Source organism: Lithobates pipiens, unplaced genomic scaffold (genome assembly GCF_037356315.1).
Source record: "Lithobates pipiens isolate NorthernLeopardFrog02 unplaced genomic scaffold, aLitPip1_a1.2 Scaffold_16, whole genome shotgun sequence".
Classification (NCBI taxonomy): Eukaryota; Metazoa; Chordata; class Amphibia; order Anura; family Ranidae; genus Lithobates; species Lithobates pipiens.
Window position 1 is genome coordinate 387,430,580 of NW_027507748.1, and position 18,419 is coordinate 387,448,998.

Consider the following 18,419-nt stretch of genomic DNA (forward strand, 5'->3'; position numbering starts at 1 on the left):
TCCGACACGAGAGGTTTTGCCTGTAATGCCTCTTTGCAGGGCTGGACCCTGGGACCCAGAGCTTAGGTAATGTAGCATGACCAAAAGTTTTTCCTGACTGGGTGCTTTTATAGGTCCAAGGGAGTGGAACTTCAAGAGAAAGGGACACGGTCCTTGAAGGTTTACAAAACGCAGCCCGCTGTGATGGGTGAATATTGGATCTGTCTGTTAAATCAGCAAATCCTGCAGTAGGGATAAGGTAAGGGAAGAAAACTAGGAACTAATGTCCACCTAGGATTTTTTTCTTTAGGGAAAAATTTTGTCATGCCTTAAGACTCCACTAGAGGGAGTATATGCACTTACCTTAATCTGTTGTTTTCACTTCAGCTCAGTATCAGTCTGTGTGTGGCCAAAGGGGGATTCCTCATGAGGTAAGATCTGCCATGCTTTTCTCCCGCCCTGAAAGGACCAGAAGGGTTAGGGATGCACCGAATGGGTTTTTTTGGTAACGAAACCGATACCGAAAATGAAAAATACACTAGGCCGAAACCGATACTGAAAATGACTGTTTTTAAAAAATATTTTTATACAGGAGGTGGTCAGAGAGTGGGGACATGGTACAGGAGGTGGTCAGAGACTGGCGGCATGATAAAAGATAAGTGTGCTGTCCCCTGTGCAGCCAGAGATGCAGTGAAGAGAGGAGAGCCGCCTGGTTCAATAGAGCTCCGGGAACATCACAGCTTTAATTTCAATAGCTGTGTTCCCCCGTCGCTCGCCGTCGCATACAGCCCCTCCCCCTTGTCCGGGGAACTGTGATAGACAAATCAACCGTCCGATCTGGACGGGTAATCTGTCTATCACAGTTCCCCGGACAAGAGGGAGGGGCTGTATGCGACGGGGAACACACAGCTATTGAAATTAAAGCTGTGATGTTCCCGGTGCTCTATTGAACCAGACGGCCGAGGCGGCTCTCCTGCGTTGTAGATCTCCCATGATGGGCGGCACCAGGGGTGGTGCTCTGCCCCCACTCAGGCCCCGCCCCATTTTCGGCTCAATTATCGGCTGTTTTTTCCTTTCGGCAAATTGCCGAAAAGGGCATTTTTGCCCGATATGTTTTGGCGGCTGAAATTTCGGTGCATCCCTAGTTAGGGTATCAGCGGTTGTTGTACCTCCCCTCCCCCTCCGCAGGGGGTGCAGAGGTCCCGAGTTTTGCTCAGGTTGTGTGTGTGGTTTTCCGCCCCCCCCTCCCCCACGCTTTGGTCCTTGGGCTCTGCCCCTCCTCCCCCCATGTTGGGTCTGCGGACCCGAAAGTCGCCTGCGCGCAGTAACATTTTTCATATGAAAAGGAGGGGACGGGGCCAAGGCACAGAGCCGTGAGCATCCAAGAGGACGCACAGGCTTGAGGATCACACGGATCAGTCTCTCCTTGGTTGATGGTGAGGAGGAGCAAGCAGCCTACACTCAGGACACAGGAGCTGTGGGGCACGTAAGGGCTGCGAGTGGTATTCCTAATATGGGAAGGACATTTTCACAGCAGTAGGCTGAACCTATATATCGGCATTACTCTGTCAGACCATTGTTAGCAATTAGATAGTGCCTCTGCTTTTATGCTTGGGGCTATGAGTACCAAAAAAGACACCACAAAGGTTTCACCCCCAGGCGCTAAGAACTCCAATTGTGTCTCCACACTGTCATCCTTGCCTGAAATGCAAATTATGGCAAGCCAAGGTGAGTCATTGGAACAAATTGGTGGTGGAGCTGCTTCTCTCATCTCCGCCCCTGTATACATGACTGAAGATGCCTTTTCCTCTGCCCTGCAGGCCCTAGAAGGAAGTTTAGTGGCTTTAATCGCATTCTCCATTCAAATGGATAGGAAGCGTGTTGGATCAACCTCTCCCACCTTAGACCCTTTGCAAGGGGAAAGAGTGGGCACAGGATGAGGTGTTACTCAGGTGATCAGGAGGAGAGACAAACAGATGACTCCTCTGTGGAGGAAACAACGGTAGATGAACCCTTTTCAGCCTCGCAGTCAGAGTTGATACAATCTCTTGTGAAGAGGATTTGTTCTACTTTCATGCTACGCTCTAACTTAATCTGCTGAAAGTTCAGTTTCTTCCTTGGGTTCCTTAAAACCTTCACAGCCTTTGCATGCGTTTCCTGTCCATGCATTACTAGAACAGATTATTTTTACTGAATGGGATCACCCGGATAAAAATTTTCTCCCTCCAAAGAGATTCTCAGTTCTCTATCCCATTAAGGAGATATTCACCAAAAAATTGAATGTACCAGTATTGACGCTGCGACTTCCATAGTGAAGAAAAGTCTAACTTGTCCAGTAGACAATGCACAAATGCTTAAGGATCCAACAGATAAAAGGCTGGCTTTCCTGTTAAAATCCTCTTCTTTGGCAGGTGTTGTTTCTCAGCCTGTAGTCGCTGCAATAGGCATCTGTCAATCCCTAAAAGACCAATTTAGACAGACCCTTAAAGAGGTTCCTGTACAACAAGCCTGGGATGTGGCCGAACTACCAAAAGCATTGTTTTGCCATAGATGTAAAGATTCTATTCACCAAGGCATCCTGCCTTGCGCTAGTACACATGCATAGAATCCTGTGGTTAAAAAATTGCTCAGTCGAAGCACCATGCAAAAACTCCTGACTGGTTTCCTTTTCATGGGGATCGGCTATTTGGGGATGATTTGGACAAATACATCCAAACGAGTTCCAGTGGGAAAAGTACTTTTGCCAGTCAAAAACTATAAAAGCCCTTCATTTAAGTGGACATTCTCTTGCACCAGGGGCATCTGCCTCTAGGCAGTGACGACGGCCTATGCCATCAGACTCTAGAGGAAGACCTAAGGGTCAGGCCCAGGCACAAAAGTCCTGGGGCCAGAATCCTGCAAAACAGAATTCTAAAGCCTCATTATGAAGGAGCTCCCCCCCCCCCCCCCAGCGTGGGGGGGGGGGGGACTTCTGCAGTTCTCAGAAGTCTGGCAAGAGGAATTTCAGGACAGATGGGTCATCTCCATGGTAACTCTAAAATACAAACTGGAATTTCCACAGTCTCGTTTTCTGAGGTCAAACGTTCCCAAAGATCCAGGTAAAAATCTATTTCAGGCACTAGACCGATTTTAATGGCTTGGGGTGATCATACAACTTCCCACAAAGGGAGCAAGGTTTCAGGTTTTATTCAAACCTCTTTACAGTACCAATCTAAATTGGTTCCTAAAGATCCGCTCCTTTTGCATGGAGTCGATCAGGTCAGTGGTTTCTATCCTACAAGGAGGAGAAATTCTGGCATCTATCAACATCAGGGATGAATATCTGCATGTTCCTATATTTCCCCCTCACCAAAAGTTTCTGCGGTTTGAGGTAGAACAGCAGCATTTCCAGTTTGTAGACTTGCCCTTCAGGCCAGCTACAGCACCCTGGGTGTTTACAAAAGTCCTGGACCCACATCTAGCCAGGTTAAAGGCACAGGGCATAAGTCTTTGCCGTACCTAGACTATATATTGCTAATAGACCATTCGGTGGCTCGTTTGGAGCAAAGCGTATGCATTACAACCAGTTATCTCTAAAAAGGCTGGAGTACTTGGCTCTGATCATAGAAACAGCCCAGAAAAAGGTGTTCTTGCCTCAGGCAAAGATCAATTCCATAAGAGAGGTGGTATGGATGGTCAGGTCGAATGGAAATCCCTCCATTCACCTTTGCATAAGGTTGTTGGGAAAGATGGTGGCTTAATTTGAAGTGGTTCCCTATGCCCAGTTCCATTCGATACTGTTGTAAAACAGTATCCTGTCTGTTTGGAACAAAACGGTTCACGCTCTAGATTTGCCAAGGAGGCTGTCCCCAAAGTTGTTCCAGAGCCTCGGTGCTCGGTATCTGGGAATCTGCAGAAGGAAAAAGCCTTCATACCAGTTATCTGGAAAGTGGTAACGACAGATACCAACCTTTTTCAGGTTGGGGAGCAGTACTGGAAAAGAGAACTGTCCACGGACAGTGGTCCAGAACTGAAAAAGCCTTGCCCATCAACTTAGAGATTCCAGCTCAGGGTAGTGGACCATATTCTAGCTTGGGGGGGTGGAGAGGGAGGATGTTCCGGTAATTATTGTAGCCCCAGCATGGCCTAGGAGGTCCTGGTATGCAGAAATCGTAAAGATGGTGGTGGAGGATCCATGCTCCCTTCCACTACAGCCAGACCTACTCTAAGTTTGGCTATTGAAGACCACATTCTTAGTCTCTCCGGATCAGTGATTTCTACCTTCATTAATGAAGCCGGCTTCCAGAGTTGGATATTATAGACTCTGGGGGGCTTATGTTTCCTGGTGTAAATCCAAGGGTTGCCACCCTTGGAAATATAATGGTAGAATTCTTGTTTATTCTACAAGTGCAAATGAAGCTGGCCTTGAGTACTGTTAAGGGCCAAGTCTCTGCTTCATCGGTCTTATTGCAGAGATCGCTTGCTTTGCATTCTTTGATGTGGGGTTTTTTATACAAGGGGTAATGCGGCTTATTCCGCCAGTTAGACCACCCTTGAGCCCTTGGGACTTGAACTTCGTTTTTTTTTGTCGGTATTGCAAAAACAGCCCTTTGAACCATTATAGCAATACTCCCTTGATCCTTCTGACAGTGTTTTGGGTTGCTATACCCTCAGCAAAAGGATATCTGAGTTGGCCGCTCTTCCCTGTAAAGAAGCCATATTTAATTAAGGTGGTTTTAGGGTTTCACCTAAACCAAGATATTGTCCTACCGTGTGGTGTGTGGGTTTGTTTTATTTTTTTTCCCCTCCCTCCCCAAAACCAGGGCAGAGAACTCGCTACATTTTAAGGTAGTGAGAGCAGTCAAGGTCTATTTAAAGATGACTGCTCAGGTCTGAAAGACTGAGGTTTTATTATGCTGCCAGAGGGTCATAGGAAGGGACAGGCAGCTTCAAAATCCACTATTAAGTGGATTCGGCAAGTTATAATTCAGGCCTAATGGTTAAAAGGTAAGATTTCACCTTTCATGTCAAAGTGAACTCTACTAGAGCGGTTGGCGCTTCTGGGGCAGTGCATCGCAAGCCTCCATGGCTCAAATCTGCAAAGCCGCAACTTATCTGCGGTCCATACATTCTCCAGATTTTATCAAGTGGATGTAAAAAGGGCATGAGGAGATCGCCTTTGCACGCAGTGTGCTGCAGGCAGCAGTATAAGTCCTCAAGTCTGGCTCCCTACACCTCTTCTGGGGTATATGTATATTGCTTTGCTACAAAAACTGAGGTGTTCCTGGTGTGGGAGGGGTTATATAGGGAGGCAGCTTCCTGTTTAGGGTCTGCCAGTGTCCCATCACCTGAAGGTGGCCTATAACCCACATGGTAATTTACTATGGTGCTCTGTGTACCGTGATGTACTCCAAGAAAAGGATTTTACAGGTAAGCTGTTATAAAAATATTTTTCTTTCCACATTTTCTAAATTTGTGGAAAAATGACCTGTTCAAAGACTCGTTATGCCTCCATAGAATATACATTGGGGTGTTTGCTTTCCAAAATTGGGTCATTTTGTGTGTAGTTCCACAGTCTTGGTGCTCCAGGGCCTTCAAAAATGTGATGGGTAGTCTGGAAACTAAATGTGTAATTTATGCTCCAAGAACACCATGGCGCTCCCTGCGTGTTGGGCCTCTGTATGTGGCCAGACTGTGGGAAAGTCTCACATGCGGGATTGCCATTCTCAGGAGTAGCATAATATATTTTGGGGTGTAATTGCAAGTTTACATATGCCATGTGTGAGAAATAACTTTTAATATAATTTTGTGGGGGGGATTTCTCCAAACAATTGTGGGCAAAAAATTGCGACTTCAAAAACAAACTTGCTATGCCTCTTACTAAATACCTTGGACTGTCATCTTTCAACAAAGGGGTCATTTGGGGGGTGTATTTGTACTGTCCTGACATTTTGGGTCCTCAAGAAATAGGCAGTCAGTACATCAGGATTGATCAATTTTCAGTGATGCGTAGCAAAGCTTGTAGACATCAACTTCCACACAAACCTATTATCGCACTTATCAGGATTTTTTTTTTTTTTTTTTTTTTTTTTTTTTTTTTTTTTTACCAAAGCCATGTAGCAGAAAAAAAAAAGTACTGAATAAATACCACCAAAAAGCTTTGTGTGAACAAAATGCTAAACGTTTTAAATTGGCTACAGAGTAGCATGACTGAGTAATTGTCATTCAAAGTGCGACTGCACAGAAAGCTAAAAATTGATCTGGGAAGGAAGGGGATGAAAGTGCCCAGTATTGAGTGGGTTAAAGGTGTTAAACGCCTCACAGAATGATTACCAATGCACAAACATTTAGTTAAAAGGTTATTACAAAATTAAAAGTTGCATTGGGAGTATATGTACCCCCCAAAATACTTTCACGGCCCATAATCCAACCAAAGCACCCCTAAAGATACAGGTCCTTTCCTGTAAACACATAAATAATGATCTTGTTGTTCAGTACATAATTGTGGTTATACATCAAGATGTCACACAAGGGACGGGGTCACTCATCCCAATGCGTTTTGCCTTGGCTTCTTCAGCGGGTGCAGTTAGAAAAGGTTGCTAGGAAAAAAAAACATACAAAATATACATATACTTTATCATATTTGCTGTTGGCTAAAAATTGCACACATTTGGTTATAATGACTTACAATGAGTATAAAGCAAAACTTGTCTTAGTAGGGTCCAGCGAGCACACTATTCTTTCCCAATGTAGCCAATTGCAGGACCGGTATGAGATGGTATCCAAAAAAACACTGGGTAGATGAGACGGACCGAGAAATCCCACCCAGGAGCCACAAACACAGCTCCTCAAAAAGTGTGGGGGGGGGGGGGGGGGGGAATGGCATCTTATGCTCTCAGATCCGGAGATACAATCAAATATTCCCAATGAGCCACTACATATAGAGAACCCTATTCACAGAAACACAAAACGCACCTTGCATGTCTATATCCTGTAGTGTATTTTGGGTTCAAAGTGAAGACATAGCTACATACCAATGCATAGATCTGAAATGGCATCAAAATAGGCAAACAAGCTCTAATTCAAGACCCATAAATGTTCAGAGCATTTGTTCAATCATTCAAAAGCCGAAGGAAGATGGTAGAATAGGAATTGCCTATAAAATCGGGCTCAATTCGTATACCAGCGCTTCAGATAATAGCTGCTGTTCCAGGATATGCTTCCATATTGTCGCCTATTAAGATGTATACACACCCTGTTTAAGAGTAAATGTGTGCCTCTTAACACCTTCCCTGATGTCCTCACGTCAGGAGAATACCACGGTGCGGGTGGATGTGCTACCGTGCATGCACGTAGGACCTGTGCTGTAGTGGCGGGACAAGTGGCCAAAGCTGTCTATTGCCCAGCTAATCCCCCTACTAGTTCGGAGGAGGAAGGGCAAGAGGCAGGTGCCGGGACGCAAAAACACCACCCCATCCCATCACAAGCACTAAAGCGGAAATGGTTCAAAAATAAACTATGACCTCGCTATCACCAATGCTAACTTGTGGGCGACACTCAATATGACAAATACAAAACACAGAATGTAGAGGAGTAAAGGGGTAGATTAGGGGGGGGCTATAGTGTAAGTGGAGAGGAGATGACAGTTCTAGGTAACAATGAAGCAGTTCTGTGATTGGTGGCGTAGCTAGAAGTTCTTTCACCTGGGGCAAAGGCTCCTGCCCCTGTACAAAAACCAGTTCAATGCCAAACATGCCTAAACAAGCCCCTGATGTCTCAGTTTTTGTACACAAAGTGCCGTGTGCTGAGTGGCTTCCTGTTCGTTCACAAACTATAGCATAGCAAACACAACTGTGTTCATTCAGAAAAGGAAGGAGCCAGTAAATGACAATTTACCCACCTCTTCACCTGCTCTCAAGAGAAGAATGAAACTACTACAGGGATACCTTTACCATGGCGCAGTTGCGTCGCTAGAGGGTGGCATCTGGGACCCATAGCCCTGAGTCCAAGGGGTCCCCAACCACAGGACCCTGGCCCACTACCAAGCCGTTGCCTCTCGGCAGTAGTGCGGTGGGCAGCACGGTCGGAGAATGGACAGGCAGCATGGGAGAGCAGAAAAATTACATCTCTCGCTGCCCGTCGTCCTCTCTGGTGACCCTCATGTAAGGAGCGGCTCTCTAGGGACCCTGAAGTGGGGGCGGCTCTCTTGGGACCCTGATGTAAGTGTATGCCCGCCCAAGCATATGACTTTCTTTACTTTGCTGCTATGGGCTCTAGCCTCAGATCTTTTGTAGACCTAGCAACACCCCTGCCATACTGTAAGCCATGAAGGAAAGGGGGTGTTGGTGGGGTTGCCGGGAGTGCAGAGATGGTAGAATACAAGCTTAAAGGGGGGTGTTATTGGCGTGAGGAAGTGTCTCCATTGACACCCGCCAGCATCCGATCCTGCCCGCTAAAAAACAGACCAATAGGAGTCCGGTCCCCATCAGTCTGGTGGATCAGATGGCAGTCGGTTATAAACACACAGTCCACATCAATCCAAATGCCTATAAAGAACAGCAGCTGTGCAGACAAGGACCTGTCATCTGCCTGCTCAGCGGACATCGCCTAACGGATTCCCCGCCGAGCAGGCTGATCCGTTGGCGGAGTCTGCATGTCTGAAAGGGGCCTAACTCCTACTTTTTTTTTTTTTTTTTTTTTTTTAATGCTTCTGCCTCCACAGTCATATTGCATGCAATGGCATGCAAATGCAATTTCAATACTTTGATAAGACTTTTACCCCTATATTTGCCACCTTTTCGCTCTAGAATTATATCTTCTGATACTTTTGTCTATTTTAATGAAAATCCTGCTAGCTTTAAAAATGCTGTTTTGTGTTTGAACTGATTTATCTTTGTGTTTTTATTTTTTGCAGGTATGACAGTCAGTGCTGTAGCAGCATTGGTGCTAATGTCCTCTTCTATAGTATCAGTGGTAGGGTCCCTCTACCTGGCATACATCCTGTACTTTGTGCTGAAGGACTTCTGTGTTATCTGTGTCGCCACCTATTTGCTGAACTTCATTCTCCTTATCATCAACTACAAACGACTAGTTTACTTGAATGAGGCCTGGAAACAGCAGCTGCAGGATAAACAAGAATGAGGCCTCTTGAACTTTGACTCATGTCTGAAGGACACTGCTTCCTTAATGTTTATTTTGCAGTACATTTTTTTTTATTTTTATTTTTTTTTGGTTGGGGGAAAGACGGTTTCCAAGATGAACAATCTTAACCAAATGATTTTTTTTTTTTTTTTTTTTTTTTTTACTGAAAGGGCCCTGGATATGTGTATTTGCTATTGCACCTCGTAATTGACATGGATGAAGGCGTGATCATTTAGGAATCTGTGACAAGCTTTAACTGTACTTAACAAGTTGTTTTGAATGGCACATTGTCTTTTTGCAGCAAATTTTCTTCTTGTGCCTCCCTCTGGTCAGTGTATGTTTGAGTGTCAAACCTCTGATGCGGGTAATGTTTGGGTTTTTTTTTTTCATTTTTTTTATGTGGCTAGTTGGCTGGATATTCTGTTGCCATGCTTCTGTGGATATTCTAGCCATTTTATGTTTGCAGAAAGCAAATGAACAGCTTTTAACCTTTCACTTGCTTGTCGTTACCACAGCCATATGGGTTTTGCCACGCTGGAGAAATGTACCACAAGGATACACTCTTACAAGGGCGCATCGTTCTTGCACTAGTTTCCAATTAATCTGAGTTTTACAAGGTATCTGTCGTCCCTTTACAATTGACACAGTCTGACAATGTAAGGTTTCATACAAAACAGGAATATACAAGCAAGTTTAAAGGAAGCCATCATATGTGTTTTTTTTTTTTTTTGTTTTTTTTTCTTTTTTCTTTTTTCAATGTTTAGGATACATTTAACCATCCCACATTAAAACTAATGGAAATGTTCCCGGAACTTTAATTGGGTGGTCAGTTTACATTATTAGTTTTCAAAATAATTTTTACTAACCTGCATGATACAGAACCCTTGAGAAAAGCTGATTGAACCTGGTGTGTGTGTGTGTGTTCATAATGTGGTAATACTTGTGTAGTGTGTGCCTGGGAATGCTTAAAATCCAGCACCCAAGAGCATGGGTAATATGGATTATCCTGAGCTAGGTGGTAATGTTGTTCTTTCTAATTTATACAACCAGAGTTGCATTCTGTGTAACTTTTTTTTATTTTGGCAACTTTAGCAAAGTGGTGCAGTTTTCCTCTACTCTGATCATGGTCATATGGCAGTCATGACTGATGCATCAGCTTGGTAACATTAATGTCCAGTTAGGCTTGGTCTATTTGGTCTTCCTGGTTTTACAGCTTGTTGAAAGTCACCTCATTTACTGCACACTCAAATCACAATGCTGCTAATGAGATGGGTAGTCATGGTAGAGCTAGTCCTGAAGCAGTGTCTTCCAGTTCTGGCAGTCCTTTGACTTCAGTGGGCAAGTTTGACAGGCTGTGATGCATTGCAGCTGCGTCATGTGTAATAACGTTTGACTCATGGTTGCAGTGCGGCCCCCTCCTAGGTACATTTTACAGGCAGCGCTCCTTGTCAAACTTGGCATGCATAATTACATTTTCTGGGACGTCGAAGCAAGGCATCACATTAACCTTAGGCCAAGGTCCTAATCTTGGATTACTAATGGGACCCCAGTAGGTATTAAACTGCGCAGCCTTCTTAAAACCCTCCGGTTGGCAATCCCCACATCTTGCCTTGTTGCTAGGTTGTGAAAACTGACACTCACTCCCAACATTGCAGGCGTGAAAACCAATGGTTTGCAAAAAGTCAGGATTTGGAGCTTGCTAACTGGTCGTTTTTCAAGCCAGGCTTCCAGAAGAGCTTAGCTTGCCTACAGGTGCAAGAATAAAATGGGTGAACATTTTTTACGAAGCTGCACAGTTTAATACCTACTGGGGCCCCTTGACCCCATAGGCTATTTCTGGAAAAAGAGGGAACTTACTCTAGGCTTTGACTTTGTAAGCCAAGCTGTGAGAAAATTAAACTGCCACAATGTTTTACTCAATGGTACGGTCTTGGCTGATTTTTCTCTTGTATGATTGAATATTGTGTGACTGTTCTCCCCTCTGACCTGGTAAACACACACCATCATAGAATTTACGGTTGGCTTTCAACTGTCTCTTGCTTCTGGCTGCACCTGTTCATTGTGGCAGCGATTTTATTTTAATTTTTTTTTCTATTCTTGTTCTCATTTAAGTCATGTGTGTAACATTTTGGAGACCACCTGCTAATCCTCATAATTTGAAATGTAAGTCTAGGGTTTAGGGAATCTAGAAATTGTACATATTAAACAAGATTGAAAAAAATATATATATTACAGAAGGCTGTAAATGCTGAACTTCAGGCAAACTGCTAAACAGAGGAAACGCGTGTATGTCTGCCAAAATATCTTTTTATAAATGTTTTCAGTGACATTTGATTCACACATGTGCCACACTGCATAGTGAGGGAAGGGGCTTTGTTCAATGTGACCAGCATTCACCCAGCCCTGATGAATTCTGACCATTTATTACAGCAATTTCCTACGATCCTCAGCTCTAACTTGTCATATTGCAGTATTTTTTTTTGTTCATTTTAGGTTTTTCAGGAAAAAATAAAAATACTGCATTATGGTTGCTAGAGCTAAAAAAAAAAAAAAAAATTGTATTGGAAATTTCTGTTTTGGGGCTATATACAGTCATAATTTGTCCAGGCTTAGCTAATGTTTCACGTTTGTCCCAAGAATTTAGCATACATGTTAGTTGTCCATGCTTATTGGACTATAAAAGAGCAATTCTCATTTGTTGGGAAAGTTCTGTTGACAAGTACCCAGATAGCATGTCCTCTAAATCCTAGTGCCTGAAACTGTTGAATTGGCAAAAACTTTGTGCAGTTCATGTGACCTGACTTCTGCTTCTTTCTGTTGTGAAAAGATCATAAAGGAAAACCAATTGAGAGACGAGTGCTTTTGGTTTCTTGCATCCTCTCCTTAGAAACTGTTAGCTACTGGGATATCACATTGCTCTTATGACTTCAATACTTTATTACTGACCTGGACGAAGTATGCAGTTAGGAACCCCCTTGACTTTTTGGCCTTTCCAGTTGTGTATACTGGTTCATGATCAGTAACGCAGTATTTAAAGCCAATGGTTCAGTATAACCACTGGACAGCAAGCATTATCAGGAAGCTAGCAGAGACCACCTCCATACTTTTCTTACATTTTAGAGTTTTTGCCAACACCTAACCATGCACATATTAGTGTGGCATTCTGCTTTGAGAATTAAATATAAAATAAGGCTTTATCCAACTGGACAGTTTGTAGGTCCTTTACTTGCTGTTCATTTTGCCAGTTATGCGGCTCCAGAGAATTGCTACAAATATTCCAAACATTCCTTTTTATTGGACACTTGTGAAAAAAAACAATCCATGTGCTTTTTAGACCACCATGAAGAAAAACTTTTAAAGATGTACTGCAGATCTAAAATTGGGTTGTGTCCTAGTTGCTGAAATATTGTTAGGGCTTTTTTAGGGTTGGTCATGTTTTATTTATAAAGCTGGTTGTAGATTTTCCTTTAATCAGACTTCCCTTTTTTAAAACGTTCGCTGGAGGAGAAGCTAGGATTCAGTTGCTACAAATTGTGGTTCACATTCTGGGCGGATGGTAGCGATTGCTTGTGTTCTGTAAATGGTGCTAATTTATGAAAGTCGGACCTATGCAGCCTCATAGGAGCTGGACTCTTAAGAGACTTGCTGTGACTGTAGTACCATATTCTTGGATATTTTTCCTTATGTGTAGCCACTCTGTGATCTGCATGGCTTGCTGTTAGAGAAAGTGCCTTCAGCTTTCTGCCTTTATAGAAACTGGAAATGTATTCTAGAGATGCATTTTGTTTAGGTGCAAAACGTACCTTTTCCCTAGCATTCACATTGTACATATTTTGTGACTTTTGCCAGATTTTTGTAAAACATGAAGTACCCCCACATTAGTTGGTCATTGGTACTTATTGTTTTATTTTTATTTTTGTGGCCTGGTCTACAGGTTGACGTTTCTAACCTAAACAAATTCTGATCACTGTCTTGGTGACCAATATCTGTCCAAAATTGCAATTGATGTTTAAGATTTGTGGAATACTTTCTTTCTTTTATACTAAAATACAGAGCATACTGATCAGTGAAAGACTGTTAAGAGTTTCTGCACTATGCCTGTCTTAAGTACTACCTTAGAGGAGGTCCAGCGGGGTTTTTTTTTTTGTTTTGTTTTTTATATTTTTATTTTTTAACAGCAACTACAAACACTGTAGCTGCTGACTTTTAATAAGGACACTAACCTGTCCAGCGAGCCCACGGCTGATCCGTCCATCGGATCGGGTGCCAGTGCCGCCATCCTAACGAAGGGAAACGGTGTATGTGTGAGCCGCATAGCGCTTTGTGAATGGCCCTGCATTCTGGGACACACACGTCCCAGAAAGCATCGGGCCACTCGCTGAAGAGGACAAAGAAACGGCGTCGGAATAGGAAGAGGCAGATTAGGAAGACTGCCTAGCAACAGGGGTTTCTGGTAAGTAAAAAAAATATATATTTTTTTCCTAAAATGTTTTTTTTTTTTTTTTTTTTTGACTATTAATGGATTTTTATTTTAGGGTGGCCCTCCACTTTTAAGCTGGCCATACCTGGATTAAAATTCAACTGGTTCAGCAGGGACCAGCAGCATTTCAATTCATGGATGGGCACTCTGGTTGTATCCCTGGTTTATCGATCAACTTCTGTATAACCACCCTGTGAGGGTTTTTCTCTGGACAAGTAATGCTGCAGACTATGTCTGGAAACGCTGTTCTGACTGCAGAGAAGGCTTCCTGCCTGAAAGCACCATAGCTCAGTGGGAGTGATTCCCCCCAGCCACCTGGAGTGTGTGAATGGGGGAATCGCGTGTGTTTTATTTTTTTTTCCTTTTTAAGCTGTATGAATGGGGGGAAAAAAAGTGTGTGGCCTGCCTTAGTGTGTAAGATTGTGTTTATTTTTTTGGATCTTATTGGTTCCAGTGACAGTTGGGGCAATGTACTGCTTTCTTGAACAAATCCATTATTCAGAGAGCTTCATTTTGTTATCATTCCGATGGGTTACCTGTTTCTGGTGTTATAGGAGTAAAGCCCAACTTAATTACTGCAAATTGTAATGTCTTCAATTGTAGGAATGACCTCGTCTTCTGCACACTCTAAATTGTGTACCATGCTTGTCACTGGCTTTATTCCAATGCATACATTCTAAACTGTGGCCTGATATCAATTCTGCTGTCTGTGTGTATGTATATGTGTGGGTAAAATATTCTATAAAATATATACTGTAATGTAATATTTTATTCTCACAAACATTGACATGCTTTGTGCTACTAACAAATAGTTGCGTTCAGCAAATTGCCACTTTATTATGCCCTTCCCAGTCACTTGCAATATGTCCTAATGTTTTACATTGTGTCATGCTTTTAAAGTTTGTTTAGCTTTTTTTTTTTTTTTTTTTTTTTTTTACTTATTACATATTGCACTGAAAAATGTGGTTGTCCTTCAAGCAACAGGACCATTAAAAACCTGTAGCATAGTGCACTTTTTGAACACATTGGTAGAGGCCTCTCAACATGCAATGTATTATAGAAGAGGTTAATTTCGCCCCTTGAGTAAAATGAGGCACGACCCAAGGGGCTTTATAGCGAGGATTGACCATCTTCATCTGAATCCGATCATGGAAGACTTCTGTTCACCCTTTTTGGTGTTGTATCTTCCTTACTCTTTAAAGTGTTATAGCAAGTGTTACATATTCTAGATTGCTTTCAGACCTGTGTTAATTTATACGAGGTACTGATGTAAGAAAAATGTAGGCTTGTTCAGTAAGGCAAAGTGCAGTAACCCTTGGCACCTAAGCCCTTTTCACTAAGCATTGCAGAAAACTGAAATCTGCCTGCTGTAGGTTGCTGCACTTTGCATATATAATAATCACTATTTGCACAGTCTTCTTGAATAAGCTGTGTTTTGTGAGGATGTTTACTTGAGGAAGCTAGTCTTGATACTGCACAGCCTAGTCTAAAACATTCCAATATTTTAATATTCTTTTAATAAATGTGGGCCAAATACAGCATTTCTTTTCTTGATCACCTGCCAAAACCGTGTCTAGCTTTTTGTTGTTTTTTCTTTTCATACACAATTCAGCAAGGTATTGGTCCAGGCCCCAAAATACCTGCGCAATATCAGCAAAATTCCAGCCGAATCACTTTTTATTTTTCTAATGCAACTGTTGGTACAAAGCCTATTTTGCTTCCTTCTGCCAGGTACCTGTCTCTCTGTACCATAACCCAGCATATTTAAACACTACAAATGTTGGATACTGATTGTTTATTGTGGTGTATGTATAAAATTGATAATAAATTATCATAAAGCAGTAATTTTCTAATATCTAAAGCCTGAAGTATTTTTGGTTTGGCTAATATGTGCTTCCAAGGGTGTAAACATTGGTATTTGTATTGTGCTGTTTCCCCCTAGCCACTACTCTATTTCAAAGTACAGTTAAAGCTTGTCCTTTCCAAAAAAAAAAAAAATTATGCAGGCAATTGCTTTGAGCATGCTTGAATCTATTTGCACTGAATTTTGTCCTGTGCTTGCAATCCATTTGTTGGGTCCAGTTAACCAATGACTTATAGCTGACTTCCAGCACCTCCCGGTACCATCTACAATTAAACACTGTTTTAGATATGTAAACACGGAACAGCTACAACACACACAATGTAGTAGGGGTAGCTAGAAGAAAAATTGGAGTCTCTAAAACTGTGTACATTTGAATGTCATTGGATTACATAAACTGTTAAACCCAATGCCTTGATGTTTCAGAAATCTTCAATTGCCCCCATAATGTGTGTGCCATTCTGTCCATCAATATTACAGGGAATCACATACATGCCTACTTTTTATATAAACGTAAAAGATCAAACAGCATAAGGTAATATATTTGCTTGGGCTATGTGCACAGAATGTAAGTGCATTTTATTATTTTTTATGTTTAGATGTGTGTGGTTGCATGCACTTTATCTAGACACTTCTCCTTTTTAATACAGGGTAGCTTAAAAATGCCCATTTAACATTCTGTATTAAGGGCCGGTTCACACCATAGAAATGCAGTCTGGATGTTCCAGATGCTTTTATGCATGCACGTTTTTGATGCAGTTCAGTGCATTTTTATTTATTTTTGTCCCTAACCTTAAATAAGGAAAAGTGTGTTCCAGTGCCTTTTTACAGCATTCCAGTACAGTCCAGGAAAAATGCTGAGCTCTACTTACAGCAGAAGTAAATCTGTTTTGCAAGATTGTTACAATTGAAAATAATTTTCAATTGTAACAATCCCCCCCGTCAATCTGCTGGAGCTCCCTCCCCGTCCCCATTTTTCCCTTGGTGTCAGGAAAACTAAGCAATTAGGAAATATATTTAAGCCTACATGGAACACATCCCAACTTCTGGAGTATATTAGCACCCCCCCCCCTTGACAACTAATTGACCTGAAATTTTCTGATGCAATTAGGTAATGAAAGCAAATTTGTGCTTTCAGAGTATTGGTAGATTTTGTGACGTTATGCAATGTTTTTTTATTTTTTTATTATTAATGTCACTAATTGCATAAATTATTTTATTTATTTTTTTTTCCTTTTAACGCCTGCCAGTATTTAGTTTTCCATATGACAGTAAAAACCTCCTGCCCAAACTTGGACAAAATTTGGGGATTAGTTGGGACTTCTTGGTTTTTATTGCTTGGGTGGAACTCTGAATTTCCCTCACCTTTCGTCGTAACTCCTGTCGGGTTTCAATATGTTGCTACCCAAAGATTTTCCCTCGCTCCTGGGCTGAAGTACTCAAGAGATGGGGAAATCTTGGAAACTGGGAATCTGACAGCATTAAGAATCTAAAACTCTATTTCATTACCTAGGTAAGTATTTAGACAGGTGCTGCATTTTCTAACTTCTAAAAAAAATTGCAGTAGAGGACCTGTCGCATGGCTTGTTTTTTTTTGTTTTTTTTTCCCTTCCCCTTTTCTTCTTCATGGTTTAATTTAGACTTCTTGCTGGGCTAGGAGATTCTGATAAAGAATACCAAGATCTAAAGATCAAATCTAAAACAAACATGGCAGTTTATACTGAACAATTGATAGAGATTTTGTGACCACCACATATACCCACAATTTTAATTTAATACCTTTTTGTCTTTGTACAATATGTGCACAAAGTGATATATTGCCAAGTTTCAATGTACGTTTTATAAAAAAAAATGCTCTTTAACATTTTGGGTTTTCTTTTTAAAGGAGTAAAATGTTGTAAAATAACCTTGTGCCATCCAGTCTCATAAAGGAATATGTAATTAAAGACCAGCAATAAATATATTTTCCAAGATTGGCCCTTTCACACAATACATCGCTGTTTAAAACTCACACATGTTAACCTGTTAAGACCAGCGTTTCAAGGCTGCTTTTTTCATGTATAATTTTAAGAGAATAGGGCAGGCTGGGAGATTATTTGGCTATAGCTTTACTTTGACTACTCCTTGCAAAATCATTATGTATAATCCAATTTCCCTAAATGGATATGGGAAAAATATGCCAAAAAGCTACATAATGTGTAGTTAATAACCAAAAATGATTTTTAAAATCCTGCTGTTGAAATGGGATTAGGCTTTAGATGACTTTTTTGTGTGGCTAGTGTTAGCAGTGGCTGTACATTAAATATTGAAAAGGCCCTCAAATCCCTACTTTGCAAGGTATTTTCAGATGGAGGGGGGATCCATAATTAGATTTCTAGTGATTAACTTTTTTGTGTATTTAATCACTTAAACCCTGGACCATTTTGCAGGCCAAAGACCAGAGCACTTTTTGTGATTCAGCACTGCGTCGCTTTAACTGACAATTGCGTGGTCGTGCGACGTGGCTCCCAAACTAAAGTGACGTTTTTTTTTTTCCCCTCACAAATAGAGCTTTCTTTTGGGGGTATTTGATCACCCCCTGTGTTTATTTTTTGCACTATAAACAAAAAAAGCGACCATTTTGAGAACGCATTATTTTTTACATTTTAGCTATAATAAATATCCCCCAAAATGTATAAAACACTTTTTTTTTTTATTTTTTTTTTTTTTCTCCCCTCAATTTAGGCTGATATGTATTCTACATATTTTTGGTAAAAAAAAAAAAATCGGAATAAGTGTTTGGTTTGCGCAAAAGATATATAGCGTTTACAAAATAACAGATAGTTTTATGGCAATTTTATAATTTTGTTGTGGTGTTTTTGTTTTTTTAATCGTGACTGCGACATTATGGCAGACACATTTTTTGGGACCATTGTCATTTATACAGCAATCGGTGCTATGCAAATGTAAATGACACTGGCAGTGAAGGGGTTAACCACT

At 41.5% G+C, this 18,419-nt stretch overlaps 1 protein-coding gene across 2 annotated transcripts in view; it reads left to right on the forward strand.

The window, feature by feature from the left end:
* Positions 1–18,419, forward strand: part of VKORC1L1 (vitamin K epoxide reductase complex subunit 1L1) — a 96,336-nt gene that overhangs the window by 40,428 nt on the left and 37,489 nt on the right. Inside the window, exon 3 of one of the 2 annotated variants that reach the window (XM_077482268.1) lies at positions 8,873–17,413. The exons of the other annotated variant lie outside the window; for it this stretch is intronic. Within the exon in view, the coding sequence (XP_077338394.1) occupies positions 8,873–9,099 (227 nt within the window). The 3' untranslated portion in view covers positions 9,100–17,413. Of the gene's footprint in view, positions 1–8,872; positions 17,414–18,419 lie in introns of those variants that run through there. 2 annotated transcript variants of the gene reach the window in all.